At 42.3% G+C, this 27,386-nt stretch overlaps 1 protein-coding gene and 1 long non-coding RNA gene across 2 annotated transcripts; both read right to left on the bottom strand.

The window, feature by feature from the left end:
* On the bottom strand, positions 1–27,272 carry EIF4EBP1 (eukaryotic translation initiation factor 4E binding protein 1). Its single transcript, XM_051975517.1, has 3 exons — positions 27,090–27,272; positions 3,154–3,333; positions 1–476 (listed from the first exon to the last, which is right to left on the bottom strand). Exons 1-3 carry the CDS (start codon positions 27,232–27,234, stop codon positions 445–447), a joined length of 357 nt encoding a protein of 118 aa, XP_051831477.1. The 5' UTR covers positions 27,235–27,272; the 3' UTR covers positions 1–444.
* Positions 25,160–27,083, bottom strand: LOC127548229 (uncharacterized). The gene is made up of 2 exons (XR_007950336.1): positions 26,017–27,083; positions 25,160–25,866 (listed from the first exon to the last, which is right to left on the bottom strand). It is a non-coding gene; the product is annotated as an uncharacterized LOC127548229 (long non-coding RNA).
* Positions 27,273–27,386: the final 114 nt, after the last annotated feature.

Here is a 27,386-nt window from a genome sequence, read left to right as displayed (position 1 = left end):
TTGGGTCTCTCGGCCCTGGGTCAAGTTGGCCGACCAGCTTTTATTTCCTCTCTGGAGGGGACATTCCTGTGCCCTTGTGTGGGGGCCACAGGGCACACACTTGAAAGGGGTGGACACATCCATCCAGGATGAGACCTGAAGAACTAGACAAGTTCACAAGGGCTCCTCCTGCCCCTGATTTTGCCCCCTTGGCAGCAGGGGTTGGTTTCTGTAACAATTCCCCTGGGAAGGGCAGCTCCTGGCATTACTGGAAGTATCTGCTGGTGCTGGCTCTGGGGAGGGGGGAGCTGCTCCACTGGGGGAGGAGGAAATGGGACATGTCGCCCCATCCCTGTCATCTGCTCTGGAAAAAACAACTCCTATAAGGCGTGACTGGTGTGTCTCCTCCCCTGAACGGGATTCGTGGGTCTTGGGGGCCACTGCTCAATTCTGGTGGCCGGCCCTTTAAATGTCCATCTCAAACTGTGATTCTTCATCTGTGGAGAGAAAAGATAAAGATCAATAAACCAAAGAACAGTTAGATTGAATTGGTATCTTGGGAGTTGGTTATAGGGTCTTCAAGCAAAGGTTACTTTTTTTTTTTTTTAAGATTCATTTTGACATTCCTCTTCTCTCCTCATTCAAATTCATTAGGGAATAGAGGAAGAAAAGGAAAATTTCCCTCATGTCAAGTCAGGAGACAGTGTCTAGAGATTGCCAAGCTGTTGTTCCTTCCCTTAACCCCAAAGGAAGTCCCATCCTACTTTGGACTCTGCTTAACCAAAGGGTCATAATATTTAAAGTTCAGAGACATTAGAAATCACCCGGTCCAGCTTTTCAGTTTATAGAAAAAGGAATAAAAGTTAAGTTTAGGCAACTTGCCCAAAGTCAGAGAGCGATTAAATGTCAGAACCAGGATTCAAATTCAAGAGTGCTGATACCAAATCTCATAACTTTACTACTCTGGTTGTTTCTCTGATTTGGGGGTAGACAAACATTTACCCTTCTCAATTTTCTAGGAAATTCATGATAAAGCAGCTATGGGGAGAGAGGAAGGCTGGAATTACTTACTCTTATCTAGGACATACATATTCTCCTTATCTAGGAAGTTTTAAAGGAGATGAAAGGATGCACTTTGTTCATTTTTTTGCAATGGTCAGGGACCTCTCAGGATGAACTATTGCTCATACCATTAGACTGCTTTTGCTGACTAATTTTTTATCTTCTCTTTTCAGAACCTGGCCCCTGTCCCTACCTTTCCAGTCTTAATACCTTCCCCTCATTCACCCGTCAGCCAGTCCCTGCTTGCCTCCTGGCCATTCCTGACACCTCACTGGGGAACCCTTCAGGCCTCACTCTCTCTTTGGACTTCTCCAGCTTTTTCAAGGCTCTTCTAAAAACTTCCCCTACAAGAAGTCTTCTTTAGGCCCTTTCAATGCTAATGCCTTCCCTCTGCTGATAATCTTCAATTTCCTCCTTACCGACTTTGCTCATATATAACTGTGTTATTTGTGCTGCCTGGTTAGACTGTGATCTGGAGTGAGGAAGAACTAGTTGAAATTCTGCTTCAGACACTTAATTAGCTCTATAGCTCTGGACAAGTTTCTTAAGCGCTGCCTCACTGTCCTCATTTGTAAAAATAATGGCACTTTTATAGTTCTGAAAATCCAGTGATATACTATGACCCTTTAAAAGTGCTATATAAATACCATCACCCTTTCCTTCATTATTAATCTTTCTCTTCCCACTGTTTCCAGATCCTAAGACCAACTTCAGTCTCTACCCCCCCTGCTAGCAGCTGCTCCCATTTACCCATTTTTCTTGCCAACACTGTGGCACTTTGGGCATCCTTCTGCTGAGCCCCTCATGCTGTTAGACTCTAGACTTTTTGGTGGTTCTGGACTCTCAAGTCCAAGTGCCTGGGGCACCGTCAGAATGCAGCAGTCTCCTCAAAGCCCAAACTACTTGCCTTCTAGGCAAGTTCACTGACAGAAGAACTAACCCCTGACAGACTGGGCTGGGAGAGGAGGGTGAATTTGAGAGTGATAAGGCCAGGCAAAAGAAAAAGAGAAATGGGTGGGTTTTTATCTTCTTTCCTGGAAACAGCAATCTTTCTAAATACAGCACTTCAACAATTTCCAACAAGCTGGCTTCTTGTGTGCAATAAGAACAAAACCACCCAAAACCCATCTCCTGTGGCCCTTTGTTTTATCAAAGGGATGGTTCTGGGGCAAGAGAGGGAGACCAAGGCAAAAACAAGGCAAATAAAAATGAAAAGATAGCAACAATGGAGAAACCAAAGGAGGAATCAACTGAAAATAAAACCTATAGGAACAAAGTGCCAACAGGAATGATAATGGAAATTTGAAGGGAGGAACAGTAGATCAATAGACTCAAATGCCTAGAGGCTCCTTAACCCTGAATTCAGGGGCTGAAAAGAAAGAGGCTGGGAAGCAGTGAGGTGGTAAAAATACTACAGGCATTAGGAGATGGTTAAAAACCCGTCTCCCTCCCCCGCCCCCCATTCCTATATGACCCTCAAAGACAGGCACTCTCATAACTTTTGTATAAAGTTCTATTCTGGAGTGCCACAAATCCCAAGGAAGCCACAAGTGTGAGATAAATAACCACTATACCAAAGGGTGTCACTCATTACCCAACAATAAACTTGAGTCATGATAACGATGGTATAGAGGGGCCCATTTTTATCCACTTCTGTTTTAAAAGGGCAGCCCTGCAGAACTTCCTGCTACTCAGGACTTAGAATAATTGCACCATCTTCTCCCCCTGGGCTTCTGGAGTTTCCCCTCTTTTTGTGAAAATGAAGAAACAGGAAATTATTGTGCATTTTCTATAACATCTCTTGGGGTACATCTGACCTCACACATATATCCTTGCAAGTATAAGGTTTATGGGGGCATGAAGGATATGGGAATGTGGAAAAGGCCAATTTGCTCATTTCTTCTACCCCTAACCCTGGAAATTGCCTTAGCTGAAAGTTGGATCCTAGAGATGGATATCTATGGTGCTAGAGTTCATGGTGTGTGACTCCAGGAAATGTACTTTTTCATCTGGACCTCAGCTTTGTGATGTGCAAATGTGAACAGATGTTCTCCAGGGTGCCCGCACAGCTTAGGTAGTCTAAACTTCCCAGGTAATCTCCACTCTACTTACGGCTTCCTGGCTTGTCCTCATGGCTGTTGGGGAGGTGGTTCGGGGTCATTTCAGTAGTAGGTTCATCACCGGGGGGACTGGTGACCCCAGGAATGGTGGGCAGATCCCGGGGAGGTGTTTTGGCCACAGGAGAGTTACGACATTCCATCAGAAATTTTCGGTCATAGATGATCCTGGTACCTGTGACAGAAAGCACAAAAATAGGTCCATCAAGCATCTATATGGATGCTGATTCCAACCAAAGTCTGGGTGGCAAAACTAAGGCTGAGAGGGAGAAACTACAGGGACAGGGAGAAGCCAGAGTTCTGAGGGACAACAGACTTAGACTTAGGGGGCCATGTTCAAATCCTGGCCCTGCTAATTATCGAGCTCAGACAAATGAATCTCCCAAGGATGGAATTTCATCTGTAAAATGAGACAAGATTCAGTCCAATTCAACAAACGAGTGTTATGAAATACTCAGTGAGCACATATGGTGCTATGCCAAGTACTAGACATACCACCATTAAAAACAAAAGTCTGCCCTCAGTGAGCTTACGTTATCCTAGCAGGATACAGCATAGAGTTGGAAGGGGTCCAGAAAGCAACATTTTCTAGAAAACTGGCTGAGAGGCTAAATGGCTTTCCCAAGTTCACATGTATCAAGGGACAGCTTCTTTTTGAGATCAGACTCTGACTCAAATTGAGCTTTTCCCCCATCATCATAACAGTGTCCCTAATGTATTTGGACACAAGTAGCTGGGAAATACCAATTTCAAGATGGAGTTCTAATAACAATGAGGGTTGTATTAGGTGGCACCTCCGAGATCCCTTCCAGCACCAAGTCTATCGCTAGGCCCAGCCTAATGAGCTACAGTCTTTGCCTTTGGTCTATGGCCCCTCCTTTCTAAATGTTTGCCAACATCTACCTTCACATTCTCCCAGGCTGTGGTGGGTAGCTGCTGATTAACAACCATGAAATCTCACCAAAGTGGAAGGCACTCACAGCCTACCTCCTACTGTCCCTTTCATGAGATCCCCAACAAGTTGAGTTTGGTCCACACCTCCACGACATCATGGGGCAGCACATCCCATTTTGGCCTAGACAGGGCATTTTCCCTCATACTTATCGGATACCTGCTAGCCTGTGCCTTGCCTTACCCCCCCAGGACCAAGCGGAATCTCTAATTCCTGTTCCCACGTGACTGATCCTTTGGGCATTTAGAGACCAGGACCACAGACTTTGAGGGCAAAATGCTGTTCTGCTAACATTGCTCAGACAAGACTGTTCTCCACATCCATGTTTATTCCTGCTTTTGTCCTCCAGCTTCAAATTGAGAAAACATGGCACAGGACAGAGCAGAAGACAGGGGTTCACATTCTGATTCTACCTCTCACATGATGTGTGGCAGTACCTGGGTCTGGGTTTCCTACTTTAAAAAATGAAAGGACTTGATTTCTAAGATTCAGAGCAGGCTCTCGCTTCTCAATAAAACTTCCTCTACCATTTTAGCCCACAGAGATATCTAGTATGGCTGAGTTTTAGCAAGTTAACACCACGGATGTCATTTTTTGTATATGAGCCAATTTCATGGGTGGATTACATATCCTTACCTAGAACACAGCTCACTGAACATAGGTTTTTTGTGTTCCACAAGGGGTGGAGCCTAAAAGATCTTTAACATACCCTGTTGACTGATAGGAAAAAACTTGACACTCCCCCTCCCTCAACAACATATCTTTTCTCTTTAGTAGGTGGTCAATTATCTTCTTTTTGTTTTTTCCTAGTAAATTTATTTTTAATACATATTTATGAATCATATTGGGAGAGAAAAATCAGAGCAAAAGGGAAAAACCTGATTTTGCTCGGAAACAAATGTAGATCTTGTAGATCTTTCAGGACTTTATAAAATCAATTGCATCATTTTTTATAGAACAATAATATTCCATTATCTTCATATACCAAAACTTGTTCAGTCATTCCCAATTGATGGACATCTATTCAGTTTCCAATTCTTTGCTACCACAAAAAGAGCTGCTACAAACATTTTTGTACACATGGGCCCTTGTCTCTCCTTTATGATTTCCTCAGGAGATAGACCCAGTAATGGCATTTTTTATAGCCCTTTGGACATAGAGCATTTAAAGCATGGCTTTAATTTCACCATCTGAAAACTGTTCATATCCTTGGTCAATTATATATCACTTTTAGAAATTTGTCTTTGATATGGGCAGAAGCAGCTACACCCAAAGAAAGAACACTGGGAGATGAATATAAACTGCTTGCATTTTTAAAAAAATAACTTTTTGTTGATAGAACTCATGCCAGGGTAATTTTTTACAACATTATCCCTTGCATTCACTTCTGTTCCGATTTTTCCCCTCTCTCCCTCCACCCCCTCCCCCAGATGGCAAGCAGTCCTTTACATGTTGAATAGGTTACAGTATATCCTGGATACAATATATGTTTGCAGAACCGAACAGTTTTCTTGTTGCACAAGGAGAATTGAATTCAGAAGGTATAAATAATCCGGGAAGAAAAACAAAAATGCAAGCAGTTTATATTCATCTCCCAGTGTTCTTTCTTTGGGTGAAGCTGCTTCTGTCCATCCTTGATCAATTGAAACTGAGTTAGATCTCTTTGTCAAAGAAATCCACTTCCATCAGAATACATCCTCATATAGTATTGTTGTTGAGGTATATAATGATCTCCTGGTTCTGCTCATTTCACTCAGCATCAGTTCATGTAAGTCTCGCCAGTCTTCTCTGTATTCATCCTGCTGGTCATTCCTTACAGAACAATAATATTCCATAACATTCATATACCACAATTTACTCAACCATTCTCCAATTGATGGGCATCCATTCATTTTCTGCATTTTTGTTTTTCTTCCCGGGTTATTTATACCTTCTGAATCCAATTCTCCCTGTGCAACAAGAAAACTGTTCGGTTCTGCACACATATATTGTATCCAGGATATACTGTAACTTATTCAACATGTAAAGGATTGCTTGCCATCTGGGGGAGGGGAAAAAAATCGGAACAGAAGTGAATGCAAGGGATAATGCTGTAAAAAATTACCCTGGCATGAGTTCTATCAATAAAAAGTTATTTTTTAAAAATTGTCTTTGAGTTTTATTTTTCTTTTAAATTGAGGCGTAATTAGGTGAGGGAGATAGAAAATAAATGTTTGACAATTCCATTGTGAAATTCCACCACCGAACAATCAGCCATTTGGGTTAAGCACTGCCTTCCCCCTTATACCATAAACACCAGATATACAAAATTATTTCATTTGAGTAAGTTCCGCAAACTGTTATTCCAAAGGTTCTCTGAGGGTGGTACGTAGACCTAGGCACCTGAAGGGATAGCAGCATAGAAAGGAGGGAATAGAAGATGGGGCCCCTCAACAAAGGCAAATGCTACTTATTTTAGCCTTTTGCTCAAGTATGATAGTTTAGAAGTCTGAACTGCTCTGTTCATTTGAGACAGAGATGATAAAAACAAGTTGGGACTTTCTCATCCTTACAAAGTAGTCTGCAGGAGAATCGAGATTAAAATTCAAAATATTTTTTATTAGAATTCTGGAGTCTTTGTGAGGGGGTCCTCAAACTTCTTAAATAGGGGGCCAGTTCACTGTCCCTCAGACTGTTGCCGGGACTATAGTAAAAACAAAAGCTTTGTTTTGTGGGCCTTTTAATAAAGAAACTTCATAGCCCTGGGTGAGGGGGATAATCATCCTCAGCTGCTACATCTGGTTCGCGGGCCATAGTTTGAGGACCCCTGGCTCTAGAGGAAGAACACTGGATTGAAAAGCTGGAGACCTGTGACATCTCCTCAGGTTTGCCACTAAGTAGTTGTGTGATTTTAGGAAAATCATTTTCCTGAGATTGGATTGGTCTGGGATTGGGTGGAGAACTGGAGCATTCAACTAGATGAACCAGCTCCAATCTTCTGTATTCAAAAATCTCTCCGTACTCTAATACTTCCTCTCTCAGCTGTAGCACGCACTTCCTTTTCTAAGATCTGCTAGAGTGAATTCTTCTGCCAATTATCTTTTAAATGAAAGGCACAAATTTTGTATACTTATTCTTTACAAAATGAACTTCAACTTTTTAAGAAAGAAAATTTACATTCTACGTTCTTGAAAAAAAAATGCAGGTTCAGCTAACTTCTGGGAGTACCTCTTAGTCTTAACCCCCAATCTTTGTAAATTTTAGTTAAAAAAAAAAGTACTTTTCCCCCTTAGGATCATAAATTTTTATTTACATGATGTAAAAATAACATACTTTATTAGTAGGATAGATTTTCATAGGATCCTAAGTCTTTATTTAGTTGATGTTAAAAAAACAAATACTTTTTTCATAGATTATAGATTTAAAACCCCTAGAAGGGTTGAGGTCTAAACCTTCTAGCTCAACTTCCCAAAGAAACTGAAGTCAAGAAGCTAAGTCATTTAAGCCTAAAATCAATCAGATACCTAGAGGAAGGGGGAGAAACCCCTTTCCCCTAAAGCAAAGCCTGTACTTCAAAAATGAGAGGAAAAAAATTCCATTTGACAAGACAGAATTCATACCATAAAATACCAGAAGAGGCATTCCCACAGAAATTGAATTTTAGGATATGCCAGCAAGGGAGAGGGTTAAATTTATTAAGCACCTAAAGTCAACTGACTGTGGCAGAGGCTGCAAAGGGAGGGAGAGGGGCACAAAACTACCTTTGAGTGAGCATTCCCATCATGGGGTGAAGGAAGGGCCAGCAGGGAGGGGCCCCAGGCACAGAAATATGACTTGGCCAGATGACAGCAGAATCCCCTATCAGAGGCTCGGGGTTTTATAGCCCAGTCCTGGTACCTGAGGGCCAAAACAGAAAAGGTTCTTCTCATCCTCTGAGTCTTCACCTGCAAAGCGAAGGAGCCGGATTGGGGGGTCATCTCCATCAGAGGCTTTCCAAACCATTTCTTCTCGGTTTTCCATATGATACTGAATTCTGGTGAGTTAGGGGAGATCCCGTATTCTTCAAAGGGCAGCTAAGTGGGCAGAGGATAGGGAGCTGAGCCTGGGTTCAAGAAAACTCGGGTACCTGGGCTCAAATCTGACACTGGGTGACTGGGCAAGCCCCTTCATCTAGTTTCCCTCAGTTTCCTCATCTGTCAAATGAGAAGGAGAAGGGAATGGCCAACCACTCCAGTAATCTCTGCCAAGAAAATATAAGTCACAAGGAATTAGACATGGCTGAAATGGTCAAACATAAAGTATACTCCTGCTGAAATGCTGGCAATGTGGACATCTTGACTATAAAGAGGGAGAGTTTGTGATCAAATGAGGGATAGAGTAAGGCGTCCCAGTAAATGCTTAACAACCAGTTCAAAAAAAAAAAAAGTGCATGCCGCACATTTTAAAGTTTAATATGCATTATTAACACTTTCTTAAGTCTAGACAGTCAACAAAAGCAAGAAACCAAGGCCTGATTTGTAATATTTGCTGATTTCTGAGGTTTAACAATCAACTTTCACTTGTACTAGCTAGCTGGCTCCAGGATGATCAGAAGAGATAAATTAGATCATTCTGATTCCAAGAAATTGATAACCGCCACATGCCTATTTTCAGGGACTCACACTGATGCTTGCCTGGAGAAGCAGAACTCTGGGCATATTCACTCAATAAATAGCAAACACCTACTTACGTGGTAGAGGAGATGCAAGTTTTAGACTAGATTACAGGATCTCTTAACGTTATCTCTAAACTGTAAATCCTGTGATCTGATAAACTAATCAAGTACGGCTCTCTGCTCTCATGGGCTGATAGTTTGATATGGGCTTAATATAGATACAATGCAAGGCCATTAAGTACAAAAAATAGCTCTGTGAGATGCAAGAGGAAAGATCATTATTAGTTCCAAGAAATGGGGAAGGCTTCTTAGAGCAGATCTGAGTTGGGTTTTTTAAGTTTTGTAGGAATTCAATGGGTGAACAGAAGGAAGGAAAGCTATTGGAGACATAGAACACCAGTAAAAACTGAGAAGGAACAGCCAGGAGGAACAATGGATAGAGTTAGTTGTGACTCTAGGTAAGTCACTTAACCTTAATTGCCTCAACAAAAAGAAAAAAAACACAATAGATTGGGGACATATGTTCAGGGAACGAATCTATTGGAGAACAATATGCAATAAGGTTGGAAAGGCAAAATGGTACCAGACTGTGGAGGGCCTCAAATACTAAGTAATAGGTAATCAACAGAAGATAACTGGGAGCTACTTAAGACTTTTGAGCAATGATATTTGTGGAAATACACGTTTAACATGTTGTACATGTTTAACATATCGGATCACTTGCTGACTGGGGGAGAAGGGAGAGAGGGAAGGGAGGGGAAAAAATTAGAACACAGGATTTTGTAAGGGTGAATGTCGAAAATTATTCATGTTTATATTTTGAAAATAAAAAACTTTAATTAAAAAAAGATTTTTGAGGGGTCTGAGAAACTTTAAAAATGTGCTTTGTGATCTATAGCAGAATTTGCTTAAGTTGAAAGAACAGAGCACTTTAGATGTTTTCTAATTAATTTTCCTCACTTGTAAAAAAAAGAGGGAATTAAATGAAATGATCTCTAAGTCAAAGTTTGACAAACTTGGTATTGATTTAGATAGGTATCAACCCCTAATTTTGGGCAGACTAATTTTTTTGCTTCCAAAAAAAGGTGATGTGTATCTAAGTGTGGTTATGTGAAGCCAGAAAGGTAATTTATATCCCTATTGTCTAGCAGTGCTCTGCACATGGTTTTTAATAAATATTTTTTAAATGGGAGCATTCTAGGTGGTGCAGTGGATAGAGTACCAAGCCTAGAGTCAGGGGATTTTAAATTCACCCTCAGACATGTACTAACTGATTGCCTCTAAAATATGTATGTGTATGTATATATGAAATGAATTGTCTTCCTTGGCTTAGAACTTTCCTGGCTTAAGCCCAGGTCTGATTGGTGAGATCCAACAGTCTCACTAAGTGGAAAAGATCCCTAGTATTCCTGACCCAAAAACTCTAAGTTGCTGGAGGAAATGCCAGTAATCATTTCAAAATCTAAAGTATGCTGGCTGTCGAGACTGCTTTTAATGGCTTTCTACATCCATTTTCTCCTATCTCTAATCTATCCTCCACCTAGCTGCAAAAAGAATCTTTCTAGAGCATAGATTCTTCTGTGACACCTCCTGCTTGTACATCTTCCTTTCTGTTTTCCAAAATGACAAAATAACATAATCCACTTAGTAGCCCCCCTCCATATTCTGTTTTGATTCAATAAGCATTTATCAAGTACCTATCATGATGCCAGGCACTAGGTATGGTCTGGGGATATAAGGACAAAAACCAAATATCCCTTGCCCTTAAGTTGCTTACTCCTTTAACACCCATTATGCTTCAGGCACACTAAACTTTTGGTCTCTGATATTCCATTTTAAAACATCATCATCTAAAGATGAAATAAGCTAACCTGAAGTAATGAATTCCCTATCAGGGATACCATGAAGAAGCACCACGATTACTTCTGAGAGGGTTTTTAGAGGCGATTCCTGCCTGGCTCTAAGTGGGAATGATAAGTTATCCAATTCCTGGATTTTATGACATTTTTCGACTTCAAATTAAGCAAAGGAGGGGTCAATGAGGGTCTTGAATGATTTTATCTTTTTTCTGTTTTTCAATTTTTCAAATTATTGCTTTTTATTTTCAAAATATATAAATGGATAATTTTTGACATTCACCCTTACAAAACCCCGTGTTCTAATTTTTTTCCTTCTTTTCCCTTTCTCTCCCAATCAGCAAGTGATCCAATATATGTTTTTTTTTTTAATAACTTTTTATTGATAGAACTCATGCCAGGGTAATTTTTTTTTTTACAACATTATCCCTTGCATTCACTTCTGTTCCGATTTTTCCCCTCCCTCCTTCCACCCCCTCCCACAGATGGCAAGCAATCCTTTACATGTTGAATAGGTTACAGTATATCCTGGATACAATATACGTGTGCAGAACCGAACAGTTTTCTTGTTGCACAAGGAGAATTGAATTCAGAAGGTATAAATAATCCGGGAAGAAAAACAAAAATGCAAGCAGTTTATATTCATCTCCCAGTGTTCTTTCTTTGGGTGTAGCTGCTTCTGCCCATCTTTGAGCAATTGAAACTGAATTAGCGCTCTTTATCAAAGAGATCCACTTCCATCAGAATACATCCTCAAACAGTATCATTGTTGAGGTATATAATGATCTCCTGGTTCTGCTCATTTCACTTAGCATCAGTTCATGTAAGTCTCACCAGTCCTTTTTCTATTCATCCTGCTGGTCATTCCTTACAGAACAATAATATTCCATAACGTTCATATACCACAATTTACTCAACCATTCTCCAATTGATGGGCATCCATTCATTTTCCAGCTTCTAGCCACTACAAACAGGGCTGCCACAAACATTTGATCCAATATATGTTAAATGTGCAATTCCTCTATACATATTTCCACAAGTATCATGAACAGTGTCTATTCTCTCTCTTTTTTTCAAAAAGGTTTGAATGATTTTATCAAAGGGTTCAAAAAAGAAAGTTGACAATAGCTCAGAGAACTTGTTAGGTCACTTAGAGCAATTGTGTAAAACTCAGAAAAGTGCCCGGCAGGTTGCACACTGACTTGGAAAACCACAAGTTAACATTAGTTTCAATATATCTTTATTTATTTTGTCAAATACTTAGCAACTTCAGACCAGGAGTCTGACATCTCTGATCTGAGCCCTGGTGACCAATGTTCTTCCCCCCCCCCTTGTTTTTGGGAAGCAGGAGAGAAGTATCTGGGCGCAAGTTGTTTCCTCACAGCCCTCCCCTTCTTACTGTCCTCACATTCCTGGGCATCCTTTAAGTGCCAGCCACGTCACCACACCCTTTGCCACACCCTCTGGAAGCACTTCCGATGTGACTCTCTGGCACTTTTATTTGCCCTTGCCTGATGCTCTCATGTTGCATCGGACAGAGCCGTGTAAGTTGAGGGCTGGGGAGCCAGTGCGCTAACTTGGAGTCAAAGTGGGACCAAAATCTCCTTTCAAGGCAGTTGAGTGCTCAGGGACAGGAAAGCTGCTTGGCCTCCATGGGGCCTGGACGACCCCCGATTCTGTGGTTTGTCTTGGGGAGAGTTACCAAGGGGCTAGTGAAAAAAGGGAAAATCACTTTTCAGCAGCCGCCAACTCGGGACAAAAACTGCAGGCCAGACATGACATACATGCTCCGTTCCCCTGCTTCCTCTCTATCCTCCTGACAGACAGGAGCAGTCCTTGAGGGTCTGCTGCCTTTCTCCGGACCCCTCACTGGACAACTCAGCAATTTTACTTTTGGCCTCAGTTTCTAGCTCCAAAAACAAGGTCCGGGTGCCTTTTCTCTTAGCAAACACAAGCCCGGCTTGGCCTTCTGATCCTGTTACATCCCTCCCCAGTGCCTAGGATGGTGCCCTTAGGCCTCTGGGGTGGTGGGAGTGTTCATCCAGCTGGTGAATGCTTGCCTCTACAAGGGCAGAACTTGCCTGGGGTTCCGCTGTCCCAAAATACAATTCCCCTGGAGCAAGGCCAAGGGGAGCCTTGGAAGGAATACAGGGTGGAATTCCTAGAACTGCAGCTCCCATTCCAGGGAGAGAGAGAACATTTCAGAACGAGGTCAGGAGAGGTTCACATTTGTGGGCTTAAAGTCACGAGCTGTCCAACCAGACACTCCCAATAAAGTTCCAAGCACATGTTCTGGTCAGTGCAGGGACACGTATAAACCCGAGCGGGAGGCGTGGTCAGGCTAAACCGAAGTGGGAGGCGTGGCCAGGCTAAACCGAAGTGGGAGGCGTGGTCAGGCAGCCCCTCCCTGGGACCCAAGTTGTAGAATAATCAGTTTGTTGATTTCAACTGGCAAAGTTGCGACACTACTTGTGACACCCTCCCCCCTTAGTTTAAAAAACAAAAACAAAATAGTTTTTAATGCTAAGAGACTGGAACTAGGACACTGACCAACATTTTTTAGCTTTCCAGGAAATTAAAAAAAAAAAGGTGGTGTATGGAGTTGAAATGTGAACTTAGGGAAGACAGTTTGGTGATAGAAATAAAACCGTCCAATTCTTGCTCTGTAAAATGAGGCAGGATTAGATTAGGGATCTCCTAAAGTCCTTTCCACCTGATTCTATTTCCCTTTGGGGACAACTGAAATCTGGGTGATTCAACATTTCTTATGTCTTAACATCTCCAGCATGAAGAGGTTCGACAATACCTAGCAATGCTCATTTCTAGATAAATGATAGAGATAGCTAATGTCTTCCCAATGTTACCAAAGCTGTATTTATTAAGAATTCACCTTGTGTTTCGTACTGTGCAATGGGGGGGAGGAGCTAAGGATAAGTGACTATTTTGGTGTAGTACAAAAAAACCAAACACTAGACCTGGAGGCAGAAACACTGGGTTAGAACAGCAGTACTGCTGGTTTTTGGTCTTTGGGCAAATTACGTAAGCCTCAGTTTCATCCTCTCTCAAATGGGGCCAGACAGCATTTTTTTCACTGGGTTATCAAAGGACCCAGTGAATATATAGACAAATCTAACATGTGTGTTGTTTTGCAAACTTTGATATCTCGTTATAAAAAATTCTGGTCTAGGCCCTTTTCTTCTCTTTATCCACTGTGATTTGGCAACCAAGTTCATTCCAATTTTCTCTTTTTTTAATTGAATTTTTAATTTGTGGGATAAAATAAACATTTCTATAAAAATGGATAATTGCACATGAAACTGCAAATCCACTGCACATGACTTGCTATTTCTTTTATATACATCAAAATCATGTAACTTCTTTGCCACCCCTACCCCCATATGGTTACTATGAGACACAAATAAATATATGACACTAATTCATTGTTGGTGTAATTGTAAAATAATGCACTATTTTGGAGAAAAATCTGGAATTATGCCCAGTTATTAAACCACTCTGATCCAGAAATGCCATTACTTGATCTTTTTTCATTCCTACTCCTTTAACAAGCCCTCTGTACAAAGGACTCCCAAATCTATCTTTGGCCCTGACTTTCCTCCCTCTAGAGCATCAAACTCACATCACCAGCAGCCTTCAGCTAACCCATCCCATTAAAAACCAACCTTTCCCGTTTTTCAGCAACACCACCACTTGCTTGCTTTCCATGTCTGTCAATCACTAAATGTCTCCTATGTGCCAGGCCTCATGCTAACCATGTTCACAACCTCGGCAAACCTTGCAGCTTTGTTTCTTATCTCAAACCCAGTCAAAGGCCACATGTTATTAATTGTACACATGCAATACCCTGCATCCACTCTGGCCAGTCTATTCTTACCCATTAGTAGCGATGTGGATTATTGGGGCAGCTAGGTGACGCAGCAGAGACAGTACTAGGCCTGGAGTCAGGAAGACCTGACAAAGTCACTTACCCTGTGTGCCTCAGTTTCCTTATCTGTCAAATGAACTGGAGAAGGAAATGACAAACCCCTACAGCATCGTTGCCAAGAAAACCCCAAATGGGGGCACAAAGAAGGAGACGCAGCTGAGAGCTGAAAACCAAAGGCTAGTGGAAATCTCCTAATAGGTCACCCCATTTCCGTGCCCTCCCATGACTCATTAATCTTCTCCCAGACACCGGGGATTGTCTTCCCAGCTATCTTGTATTTAATCTCTCATGAACTGTGGGCTCTCTGAGAGCAGGCCCTGCTTCATTTTAATCTTTAAGTAAGAGGAAACTGAAGACTGAAGTTTTGGCCAAGAAAATCAAAACCTTAGGAAGCAAGGAGCAATTCTCATTTCTGCCATTAATTAAAAGAAAGGGCTTGAGTGGAGAAAGGCAGGCCAGCAGATAAGAAGATGGTGCTTGAGAACGGATTCTCTAGTCCATGGCTTAAAATATAGCAATGACCTGTTCTTGGCCAGAAATGGACTACATTTAAGAAGAGTTGGTAAACATGTATTTGTCTGGAGTCTTTGCAAAAACAAACAAATAAAGGGGGGGGGGGGAAGGGAGAGACTTTTAAAATGAAACGAGAGGAAAAACTACTTATAATGACAAGGAAGGAATAACAGTAGACATCCATGAGCTCAAATGCCTACAAACATGCATAAATAATGATAACAAGCAAGATGTGTCAAAAATTCCAAAGGAAGGAGACAAAACTGATTTGGTAGGACAAGATTCGTGACTAAAATAATGGTGTAAGAAAGTTCTTACTTTATTTAAAAGGGGAAGAATAAAAAAGGGGGAAGGGCTGTGAAAAATAACAATATATACTATTTTAGATATACTTATGTAAGATCCAGAAAGCAACGGGAGCAAAGCACAATAGAGAATATTTAGATGGAGACAATGAAGGTAGAAACATCATCAACGACACCATAAATAGATTATGCTTACTGGTTACCTGGAAAGGCATAATGGGAAATTTCAATTATTTAAACAAATGTTGAAGTTCTGTCTGCCAAAAGAAAGCATCTCATAATTTTTAATCTTAGTGGTAATTTTGCTCTTCGAGGGGTAAAGAAACAATCAGAGGCACTTCTTTGATTCTTAGCAAAAAAATGTTTGCTGGGATATAAAATGATGGGAAACTTGTGTACAGGTCAACTGACTAGTCATCTCAAAGGCAGAGGAAAGAAAAGGCAGGCAGAGCATAATCCCTACTTTAGATTTAGAGAGCTGAATTTCAAAGGATTCAGTGTAAGGGCTGGTGAGCCACAGTCCATGGAGGTCATAAAAAGTTGGACAAGACTGATTGAATGAAAAATTCTGCCTTGATCAAACCACATCAGAGTACTGTGTTCAATTCTGCTTGTTAAGATATTTTAAGAAAGATATTGAGAAGCTGGGAAGCAATCAGGAGGACAGCTGGAATTCCATTACAAACAATATAAGGATCAATTCAAGAAAGTGATGATGTTTAGCCTGGAGAAAGAGCCAGGGAAAGAATGATAATTATCTTTACTTATCCAAAGGGCTCTCATGTAGAATAGTAGATTTGTGGCTTAACTCCCAATTGAAGAACTAGGATTAACGGGGAGATGTTACAAAAAAGGACACATTTAAGCTTAAAGGACACTATTCCCTTAAAATTTAGCAAACTGAAAATCAGATTGAACTTAAGTCCCAACTAAGATTCTCTCTTCTTCTGGAAGCAGAGTGCTTGCACATTCAGCATGTCACAGAGTCAGTCCCATCATCCCCAAAGCAAAAATTTTTTTCTAAGGAGAACTCTAGACTGAACTTTCCCAATCCATCCCACAACCCAGACTCAGGAATGAGTCTTCTCCCCATGGTCTGTTATTTGCACCTGCATTCACTAATTATGAAATGAAGAGGCCCCATAAAAAGGGGCTCCAGCAGGCGCTGCTGCAACTGGAAGGAAAGAACTCAGGATTTTTTGTTTTTCTATTTTCCTCAGAAAAGCTGTAAAGAGCTCTTGTCTTTTAAGCATTGGCTAATTAATTTCCACACACAAACAGAACTGCATGACCCAACTGTGATATTTCAAACTATGCTGTGCTATGAAAAAACAAGGGAAACTTGGAGATTGCTTACCCCAACCATGGCCTTGACCTTCCTGTTGGTACCTGCCCTTCACTCCTTCTACAACTTCAAAAATCCCTGATTTTATTGTCGTGGTGCCCTTTCCACAAAGAATGGCCCAAACCTTCTATATCAATTGCTGGATACAAAAAATGGTAACACCTGGTAGCCAGCCTTTTGGCCAGCAGTTCCCCAAAGCGTGGATGCTGAGTGATATTTCATCAATAAATTCCCACTGCCCAATGAAACAAGGTCAAATGGAGGACACATTTTGAAAAAATGAAACCCTTAAGAGGGAGCTGGATGGCACCTTGGATAGAGCATCGACAATGTAGTCAGGGGAACCTAAGTTCCAATCCAGCCTCAACACTCAACATTTACTAGTTGTATGACTCTGGGCAAAGTACTTTTCAGTGGGAAAATGGGCTGATAATAGCAGCTACCTCCCAGAGTTATTTTGTGAGAATCTTATGAGATAATTGTAAAGCAGTCAGCACAGTGCCTGACAGAGAGAAAACATTACATAAATAAGACCATCAGAATAGGATGCAGTTAATAATATATTGTCTCCAAAAAAGGCTTTCTTTATAGCTTTGGACACCTTAGTTTTCAATTGTTCCATGAATTTGGATGGAGGAAAAATGATATCTTTTATTTTCCACTAACCTCTAACTGACATTTAGCATTTCTTCCAATTATTAATTTAAAAAAATCTGAGATGGGATCCACAACACATACACATATTAAGAAACCTGGTTCAGGTTAAGAGAAGAGTTAAGGATTGAAACTCTGTCAACCTGGGACTAAATCCTCCAGATACAGGAAGAAGGGGCCACTGGGACTTATTTTTTTTCCTTTTCTTTCATTGAGACTTTCAAAAGGCAGTTTTATATAGAAAAGAAAATGTCCTTTGATCCCAGAAGGCAATGGATAAGAATGCTGGATCTGGAGCCTGGAGGACTTGGATTCAAATCTTGTTTTTAACAATGAACTTATCTGTGACAAAGCTAAATCTCCTCTACAAGTCTCAAGTTTCCCCATCAGTAAAATGGAGAAAAGATTTATAGACTATATCTCACAGGAACAGCTAAAAAGCTGGAGAGGATAGGGTTTACCAAAACTATTAGTGAAATCTGAACACTTAAAATATTATATACCATGGAAAGTGTTGTACAAACCTTCAAGGGCTGCATAAATGTCAGTTTTTGCTATTATAGGTATGCAAATGTCACAGGTAAAGGCTCTAACAAAAGAAATTCTAAATCCAGATCACTTCTGCAACAGGAATGCCAAGATGTTTCTGATCCCCACTCCCCCCGGCCAATCAGGCTCAGTCACTGTCAAGGAAGGATACCAAATCCTTCCTGGGCACTGCTACTGATTGCTTAGTTATTATAAATTAATTTTTCACTTCTCTTCTTCTATTTCCCTTATTTGTAAAAACGTAGTGGGAAGGGGAGAGGGAACAAAGGGAGGAAATTTCTGTTTTTTCCTTGTGTTAGAAATGGCATTCACGGAAGAAAAAACTGATACCCTTAAACCAAAAAGTTTTGTTTCTTTCTTTTCCCTACTCATCAAACCTGCTACTCTCAGCAGAACAAGACCAAATAAATCATCTGTGTCACTATTCTTAGAAAGCTGTCTCAGCTTCCTCCTATTCCCCAGTCCCACAGCACTGAGGAAATTCTCTCCACCAATGCAGATTAGCATTTCGAATCCTGTCACCTGAGGGAAAGACCACATCTGGAATTGTCAATATATTGTTTCCTCACTAGAATATAAGCTCCAGAAGGAACAGAACTTTCTTTTATATTTGCACACTGAGATGGCACACAGCAAGCACTCAGTGTTACTTCATTTATGTATCCATTCAAAATGAGGAATAAATCAAAAAGGTGATTGATCTAGTTCCTCCCTGTAGACCTGACTCGACTTCACACCAAAGGACAGCTCCAGGACAGGGCAGGCCCTCCTTGGAACTTCCATACACTGTCCACATGGCTCTTTAGATTTCTCTGGGCTGGTCTATTTCCATCCCAACCATCTTGCCCACGACAGTGCCTTCCCTCCCTGATTCCCCTTCCACTTATTATATACTATTTTCTCCAATATAAAATCACCAAGTCACATAGACCAAGAAGCTTAGGGGTCATCTACAACTTTCATTTTATAGAATAGGAAACAGATCCAGAGAATTGAAACAGCGTCTTGCTCAGGGTCACACAGGTAGAAACTGGTGGAATGTAGGATTTGAATTTGGGACTCAAGAGTCTAAATTCAGCCCTGCAGTCCCAGTGCTTTTCACAAACTGTTCAACAAAAGCACCAAAACTCCCGCATTTAAATAAGTATTCTTCAGTCAACAAAATAGGAGATCCCACAACCCGAGAAAAGTAAGCTTGAATTCCCAGTAGAATGTAAATGCCTTTAGGGCAACGACCGGTCTGCTTTTGTTCTTAGCACAGTACCTGGCATACAGTAGCAGCTTTAAAAAATCAGTCTTGTGGTTGCTTGAAACTGCTCTTGTTCAAAATGTTCTTGGAACTCTTCTTTGGGAATTAGTTTTCAGAGAGTTCAGGATTAAGAAATGTTTGATGAACTGAATATGAGCCACGCCATAAACAAAAACCAACATATACTATTACTTAGTTCAATGGTAATTATTAACACTCAGAAAAGCCCTTCTCACACATAATCCCCTCTCAGTTTGGTGGAGGAAACATTATTCTAACCAATGTTCTGCCCAGAACCTCAGAGAAGGAAAGTGTTTTGCCAGAATCCAGGTCTTCTAGACTCCAACTTACTTTGATAGGCCCTCTTAATTACCTCATTTATTCATTGGGTATGGTTTGGAATGTCTTTTGAAAATTAAATTCCACTTACCCAAAAGGACAGAGATTGGCTACCAATGTGGTTTCCAAAGAATATGCATATCCCATCCTGTGCAAGTTGCACAAGTTTTCTTGTGGAACATATGAAAAGTTCAAGAGACAAAGTTTCTGGGTAATTAGTTATGCTAGTAATTAGCATAACTCCTGTTGATTAGTAAATAATGATAATTATATTATGAGATGAATGGGCTTATCCTAATAAAGGTCCAGGGAACTGATTACTCAATCAAGAATTTATCTATACCCAGACTAAACTGTGTAGGATAATCTAGACAACAGAAGGAATCCACTTCCATCCAGTCCTTACAGACTAAAACACAAAGGACCGGAATCCACCCATTTGCCTAAACTAGAATTTCTATGCCTTTTGATCAGATCTGAGTTTTTGTTGTAATTCATTATCAACCCTACATCTTAAAGACTAACTAACCAATAGAAGCAGATTTCAGAACGAGAGAATAAAAAAAAGGGAAAAACTTTATTCTTAATTTAATTTGACTATTAGTATAAGAAATCATTATTCCACTTCTCTGAAGTCATCCCAAGTCTACTTCACCCATTTATTTGAACATCTTGGGTGAAACGTAATGAACTATGTATTAGGAATTACCTGAACTTGAACCTTGGCTTGGCCACTTCCTGTGTGAATTTGGGCAAACTGCTTAATTTCCACATATGCCCCTATTTCTTCATCAGTAAAATGAGAGTTGGAAGGGATTTTGGTAATCACTTTTCACTGATGAGGAAGCAGAAGCACAAGTCATGAGATTTATCCATTCAAGGTCATTCAGGTCACCAGATGGTCAAGCTTCCCTTCAGTTCTAAATCTCACCTGCTCCAAAAATCCGTCATTACTCAATAGTCACTCCATTAAACACTAGCCTCTATAAAAAACAGGGGTACATGAAACATGAAGCCCTGACTATGGAGTGAGATGTGAATTCAGATTCCACCCCATGTACTACTTGTGGCCCTATCCCCAGCAAGTCACTGAACTTGTCTGTATTATCCACCTCTCAGGTCTGTCATCTGAATATTACGTACTGTATAATAGTATACATATGTACTGTTTCATCTATAAAGAAGGGATAACAATAATGATCTCTCATGGTGGTTGTGAGGATAAAATGCTTGGCAAATCTTAAATTGCAATAAAAATGCTAGCTTTTATGGCTGTTGTTCAATTGTGTCCAATTCTTCATGAATCCATCTGGAGTTTTCTTGACTAAGTACTGGAGTGGTTTGCCATTTCCTTTTCTAGCTCATTTTGCAGATGAGGAAACTGAGGCAGACAGGGGGTAAGTGGCTTGTCCAGGGTCACACAGCTAGGAAGTGCCCGAAAAAGGATTTGAACTTGGGGAGATGAGTCTTCCTGACTGCAGGCCTGGAATTCTATCCACTATACCACCTTCTTTTGTATTTTCATAAAGAAAAAAAAAATTGATACACTGCATCTTCCTTCCTAGATACTGAGCTCAGTGGGATGAGGAACTTATACCCTTTGCTCAGTATATGCTATCTCCACTTTATTTGTTTATTTTTGCTGAGGCAATTAGGGTTAAGTGATTTGCCCAGGGTCACACAGCTAGGAAGTGTTAAGTGTCTGAGACAAGATTTGAACTCAGGTTCTCCCGACTTCAGGGCTGGGACTCTATACACTGCACCAACTAGCTGCCCCCCACTCCCACTTTAAATGGCAAACAGGGTCCCGAGTGAATTTAGCAGTATTCTAAGTAAACTTGTATCTGTAGAAGGCCTATAGGGTAGAAAATAAGTACCCAAAGTGATATAAGGCAGCGGTTCTAAACCTAATGTGCCAAGGACCCATTTAGCAAATCTGTAAAACCCTCCTTAGAATCATGTTCTTCAATGCACCAACCCATATGGAATTGCAAAAGAAACCAATCATGCTGAAATAGTTATTAAATCGCTTCTGAAATCCCTCATCTCTGCAAAGCACTGCATAGTTGGCCAATGTTGTGATTGCTAGGGAGGCAAGCGTCCACGCTGTGGCTAAGAGAGAACTTTTCGTTTCCTTTGCACTGGCTTACTGGAAGAATATTTCACAAGAATTTTCCTCCCAACTCGGGCGGTGCAGTGAGACACAGTCTCAGTTCTGTGAGGGACAGCCTGGAATGCTGTCTTGTGTTCTGGGCAGGGACAATCCCCCGATTGTCTTCAAAGCAACATCTTGTTCCACAGCCTCTTATTAAGAGACCTCTCCAAAGCAAGCCTCCCAGGCACAGGCTTCAGTTTGTTTAACTGGAGAGATTTTTACCAGGGCAGGAGTTGGCCAGTTCCACATGAATGATTATCCTTAAATAGTCCCCAAACAGTTATGACTTCATCCAGGTTTGAACTGAGTTCACAATAAAAATCTTGCTTACATGACTTTTTGTGGTCAAGAAAAATTTTACATGGTGTCCAACCTTTTGCTGATGAGCCCTGGATTATGCTGCAAATCTTTCTAATCTGGTACAGTCTGCCAGAGTTTACATATAGCTGGCTTGCTCTTCTATAACACAGCATTTCTTATATAGGGGATAAGAAAAGAAGGCTTTAGCGATGATGAACACTGTTGGGTGCAGGATTTGGGAATGCTTACCACTCACTATCTCCACCTAAAAACCTCCCATTTATGGAATTCTTCCCATAAGAACTCTAGAATCTAGGCTGTGTGTCTATTGGGAACTGCACCTTTGATTTCCTTTCAGCATGATCACAAGCAAACAAGCAGCTGTTCCGCAAAGTATGGTGACCATCAGGGGTCTCAGAGCCACAGAATGTTAAACACACCTCCTGTCTATTCCGCCACAAGTATTATCTTTCCACTTTTACAGACGTGATCATTAACATTTAAGTACCTACAAGAAGAATCTGTCAAGGATAAAAGGAGGGCAAAGCTGGTCCCTGCCCTCAATGACCTTACAAGGTAAAGCCAGAAACAGACTCTCCAGGAAAGGGGACCCGTGGAAAAGGAAGATTCCTGACTTGTTCAAAGGCTGTCAGCTGAACAATATTATTATTGGTATAACAAGAGCATTTGTAAGAGCATTTTACAAGATCCTCACAACCACCCTGGGAGGTGCATGCTACGACTACTTCCACTTTACAGATGAGGAACCCGAGGCAGACAGACATTAAATGACTTATTCTGGGTCCCACAACTGGTGTCAAAGGCCAGATGTGAACATGTCTTCCTGATTCTAAGTTTAGCGCTCTATCCAATGTGACATTTAGCTGCTATTATTCTATCAGAGCCAAACTTAAAATATCATATTTAATACAAAATCTACCCTAGCTAAAACTTCCCATGGAATGTCAGGGGAAAAGATCAGGTGACTCGGTTGTGGGGTAATGATCAAAGTGGCTCCAGTCTGCCCAGGGAGCCCCATTAAGGCCACTTCAGGGAGATAGCTCATAACAGCTGCCTTTTTTTTTTTTTTTAAACAGAAATAAATTATCTGCGTTTCCTCTACAGCCCTACTGGTGCTGGAGAAAGAAGCTAGCTATTTTTATTTCACAAACCATTTGGCATTTGCAAATTAAAAAATAAAAGTCATTTCCTCTGGAAATAATTGACTGGAGAATCCCTAACTTACAGGGATTCATTTTCCCTTGCCTCATTTTCTGATATTCCCCAGAAAAATCATAAATCCTTAAGCTGGAAAAGAACTCAGTTCCTCTGGTTCCTTAGAGTAGGTTAGGGAGTGCCAAGCCTGGAGTCAGGAAGGGCTGAATTCAAATCCAACCTCAGCCAAGGTGATCTTGGGCAGTCACTTAAATTCTGCTGACCTCAGGTGGCTCATTTATAAATCAGGGTTATTAACTTCTGAGGGTTGTGATGACCAAGTGAGATAATCTATAAAGTGCTTTGTAAAGATATTTTTATTGTCACTATTATTATCTTTCAACCACTACTTGATAAAGGAAATTCAAGGTTCACCATTTGGTGCTGGTCACACAAGTAGGTGGTCAGGAGGCAAAGCCATGGTTTAAGCCTGGGTCTGGACTCCAAAGCAGTCTCTCTGGTCGGTACCACTTTAGCTCTCCACAAAAAAAACCCAATTCTGCCCTACTCTACAGGGTTTGGGGTTCCCTGTCCCAGCAGAAAACCTGATCCCAGAGAAGGCCCTAAAATATCCCACACAGAGCCCATTTATCACCCCTGTTGGATTCATTACCTACCCCTAGTAAGCTGCTCCTAGTTTTCTGTGGCCAATCAAGTTAGTGACCTGGAATAAGCCCCACGGGCAGGGGGTGACTGGTTTTCTCAACTGCAAAAAAACAGGATTGGACTAGATGTTTGCCCTGCTTCAAATCTTTTTACAGCCTTCTTCTCCCCCCCCCCCCCCCCAAGGAGGAAAGAAATGCAACTTGTTCTTAATTCCATCAAGCTTCCTTAAGGTTAAAAAAGGGCCCTGGGGACAAAGGTATGAACATTTTGTGGGAAAACTGGATGGAGATGACAGAAAGCAACTAACTAGTATGTAGATGTCTTTGCTACTGTCTCAGATCTATTGATTCTGGCAGGTGAAAACTTGCTCTGACTTGGCCTGAGGGCCAATGGACACCCAAGTTAAGATTAGCTTCTGGGGGTCCTTGTTTTCCTATTTTTTAGTTGCTCTGGAAGAACTCTCACTTTCCCATTTCTAAGTGCGGATTTTCAGGATAAAATACAAAGTCTTCTGGTAAGTAGCATTTATAAACTGCTTTAAAATTTTCAACACACTGTACATATGCTAACTCATTTGATTTTCATGAAAAAACAATATAAAAGAAGGGCTGTTTTAATCCCCATTTTTGTTGTTCAATCATATCCAATTCTGTGACCCCATTTGGATTTTTGGGGCAAAGATACTAAAGTAGTTTGCCATTTGCTTCTTTAGCTCATTTGACAGATGATCTGCCTCAGATGAGGAAACTGAGGCAGACAGGGTTAAATGACTTGGTCAGAATTATACAGCTAGTGTCTGAACTCAGGAAGGGTAGTCTTCCTGACTCTAGGCTCCAGCATTCTATTCACTTCATCACACAGCTGCCCTATTCATCTTATAAAAATCCATTTTACAGATAAGAAAGCTGAGACAGAGAAGTTAAGTACTGTCCCTGGATCACATAGCTAATAAATGCTGAGGCAGGACTGGAATTCAGGGCTTCCTGTATTTAAAGTCCTTCCTCCCCAATCCAGCTGCAGGGGTTGCTCTTCCCCCAAGACCCTCCAGCTTTATTTTTTCTTTCTTCATTTCCCTAGAGGTAATCTTTTAAACTCTGTAAATATCTTATTTAGATGCAGCACACTCCACTCTCTGGGGCCTCTCTCCTCTCCATTGCCTGGTACAGAGAAAGCCCTTTAATAAATGTGTTAGCTTAGGGAAGGAAGAGGTTAATTCAGGCCCCCCCACCCCACTCCCCAAGCAAGACATCTACACTGCCCAAAGGAATACAGGAAGAGGAAGTAACTCTTTTTCTGCTAGTTAACATCTAATTGTGTTCAAAGGGCCACGGGGCTGAATTCAAAAGTCTCAGGGATGTCCCTACCATCAGTAACACAGGGCCAGACATTTAGGGAAAAACAAGCATTTATTAAGTGCCTCGGCTGTGCCAGGCACCCAAGCAGAGAAGTATAATACAAACAAGACCTCAAGGTATTTAGATTCTAATAAAGACAACCTACAGCGAGCAGAAAGGCTGGAAAGAACAGCTAATCCAGCGTTGTCATTTAAAAATGAGGAAATAAAAGTTCTTCAGGAAGGAGGGTCAACACAAGTCACTGAGAAGTGTGACAAAGAGAACATCCTTTTCAGAACTAGGTGCAAGGAGATTTATCTAGTCTGCCTTCACCTGTTATTGAGGTCTTGGGGCAAGAAGGGGTTCCAATCTAGCTGGGTGATCACAGGTAAATCCTTTTTCACTGAATTCCACAGTTGGAAGTGATCTAAAGGCCAATATAGTCGGAATCTCTGAGCTTCAGGCCTATCATCTGTAAAATGGGGATAATAGTAAAAAGAGAACTACTTTGTATGTGCTAAAAGGCCATTCTCTCCATGAAATCTGGATAAGACAGATGGATTTTTCATCTGACCATAGGGAAGTCCCTTTTAACCACCCTCGGCCTCAATTCTCCCACTTGTAAAAATAAAGAGGCTGGATTAGGTCATTTCTAAGATTTCTTCCCTGCTGCAACATTTCAGGATTCTGTGTTCAGGGTCAGGCAAGTTGGTGTAAAAGACTCAAGTCGACGGGACTGGCGGCAGCTGCAAGTCTCCGCCTGAGAAAATAAACATGTGGCCTCAGAAGGACGGGCCAGCAGATAATACCCCAGCCAGCCTTCACTAGCCCCTCCCCACCCCCACCCCATCTCAGCCCCAGTTTCTTCTAGACTCAGGCCAGTTTTCTGAATCAAGACCCTTTGCCCCACCTTTTAAGCAAGGCCAGTGCTGGGATTCTGGGACTTGGGTTTTGTCTCCTCCCCCCTCCCCTCCCCACACACACCAAGGAGTGGAGAGCGTGGCAAGGGGCAGAGAGATTAGAGGGGAGCGGTGAGCCTGGGTGAGCAGTTTCATCATGCAAGCCCGAGCGCAGGTTTCATCAGCTCCTCCAGGCACAACTCCCCGCGGCTTCATGGGAATGCTGTGTACCAGAGGAAAACCCAGAGCCGGCCCCCACCCCTGCTTCCCCACCATGTGCCAAGCCCAACTTCCTCCTAGGCCACTCAGGATTTTTACTGGCAAGTCAAACAGACGCTCCCCTTGGGCCGCCTCCCCAGACCTTCCCCCGTGCTCAACGGGGCGAACCTACTAGTTTTTTAAAACTGCCGTGGCGCTGGACAAAGACCAAATAGCCCTAGGTTCTGGGGAAGCGGTTCGGCGCAGCCTCCCTCTCCCCCCAGACAGCAGGAATACAGGGATTCCTTTCACCCACCCCCTAAAATCCCTGGGGAGGGCAATTTCGGGATTGCGAAAAAAGGAATAAATATGGGTGCAGCGGCTCCCTGCTCTGCCCTCAATGTTCCCTCGGGATGTCTGTGCCCAGGCTCCGCGGGCACAGCGCCTAGAGGGTCACGCCAGCGGCACAGTTCCCCAGCATGGCAATGCGCAGCGAGGGGTGAGGGGCGAGAATGGCGCTAGGATTCGAGTTAGCGGAAGAGTTCTTTGTCTCTACTGTCCATCGGGAGCTGGGAAGCGGCGGCGGTGGCAGCAGGCGGGACGTGGGGTTTGCAAACCCCGAGCAAAGGTTTCTCGGCACGCACCAGGTGCCGACCCCTCCCAGATCTCCCGAACACACGCCTTCCAGCTGTCTCCTCCAGGATCCCGGGCGCTCCACGTGCCGTCGGACTGCCTTCCACTGGTCCCTTTCTCAGCTTGTCGGGTTACCCCCCTACACTCCAGTCCCTAGCGTGCCTCGACTCCCCTCGGGCGGGTGTCCTTTAATCTTGCGGGTCCCCTCCACTCCTTCCCAGGGTCCCCAGTCCCCGGACGCCCCCCACGATACCTCCGGGGGTGGTGCTGAAGAGCGTGCCTCCCGGAGTGGTGCTGTAATCCCCAGGTGGCAGCTGCGAACCGTCGCTGAGCACCACTCGACGAGTGGCCGGGATGGCCCGGCTCGGGGTATGGCCGCAGCTCCCGCCCGCAGACATGGTCTCGGCCTCGCTGCAACCGCGGACCCCGGGTGCAGCGGGACCGCTTCGCGCCCACGCCCCGTTCCGCCCCCAGACCGCCCCTTCCGCCGCGGCGACTCGGCAGCCCCTCGGGACTTGTAGTCCTCACACCCCCCCCCCATTCGCGAACC

Source organism: Antechinus flavipes, chromosome 2, assembly GCF_016432865.1.
Source record: "Antechinus flavipes isolate AdamAnt ecotype Samford, QLD, Australia chromosome 2, AdamAnt_v2, whole genome shotgun sequence".
NCBI classification, from domain to species: domain Eukaryota; kingdom Metazoa; phylum Chordata; class Mammalia; order Dasyuromorphia; family Dasyuridae; genus Antechinus; species Antechinus flavipes.
This window is presented reverse-complemented; position numbering and strand designations above follow the sequence as displayed.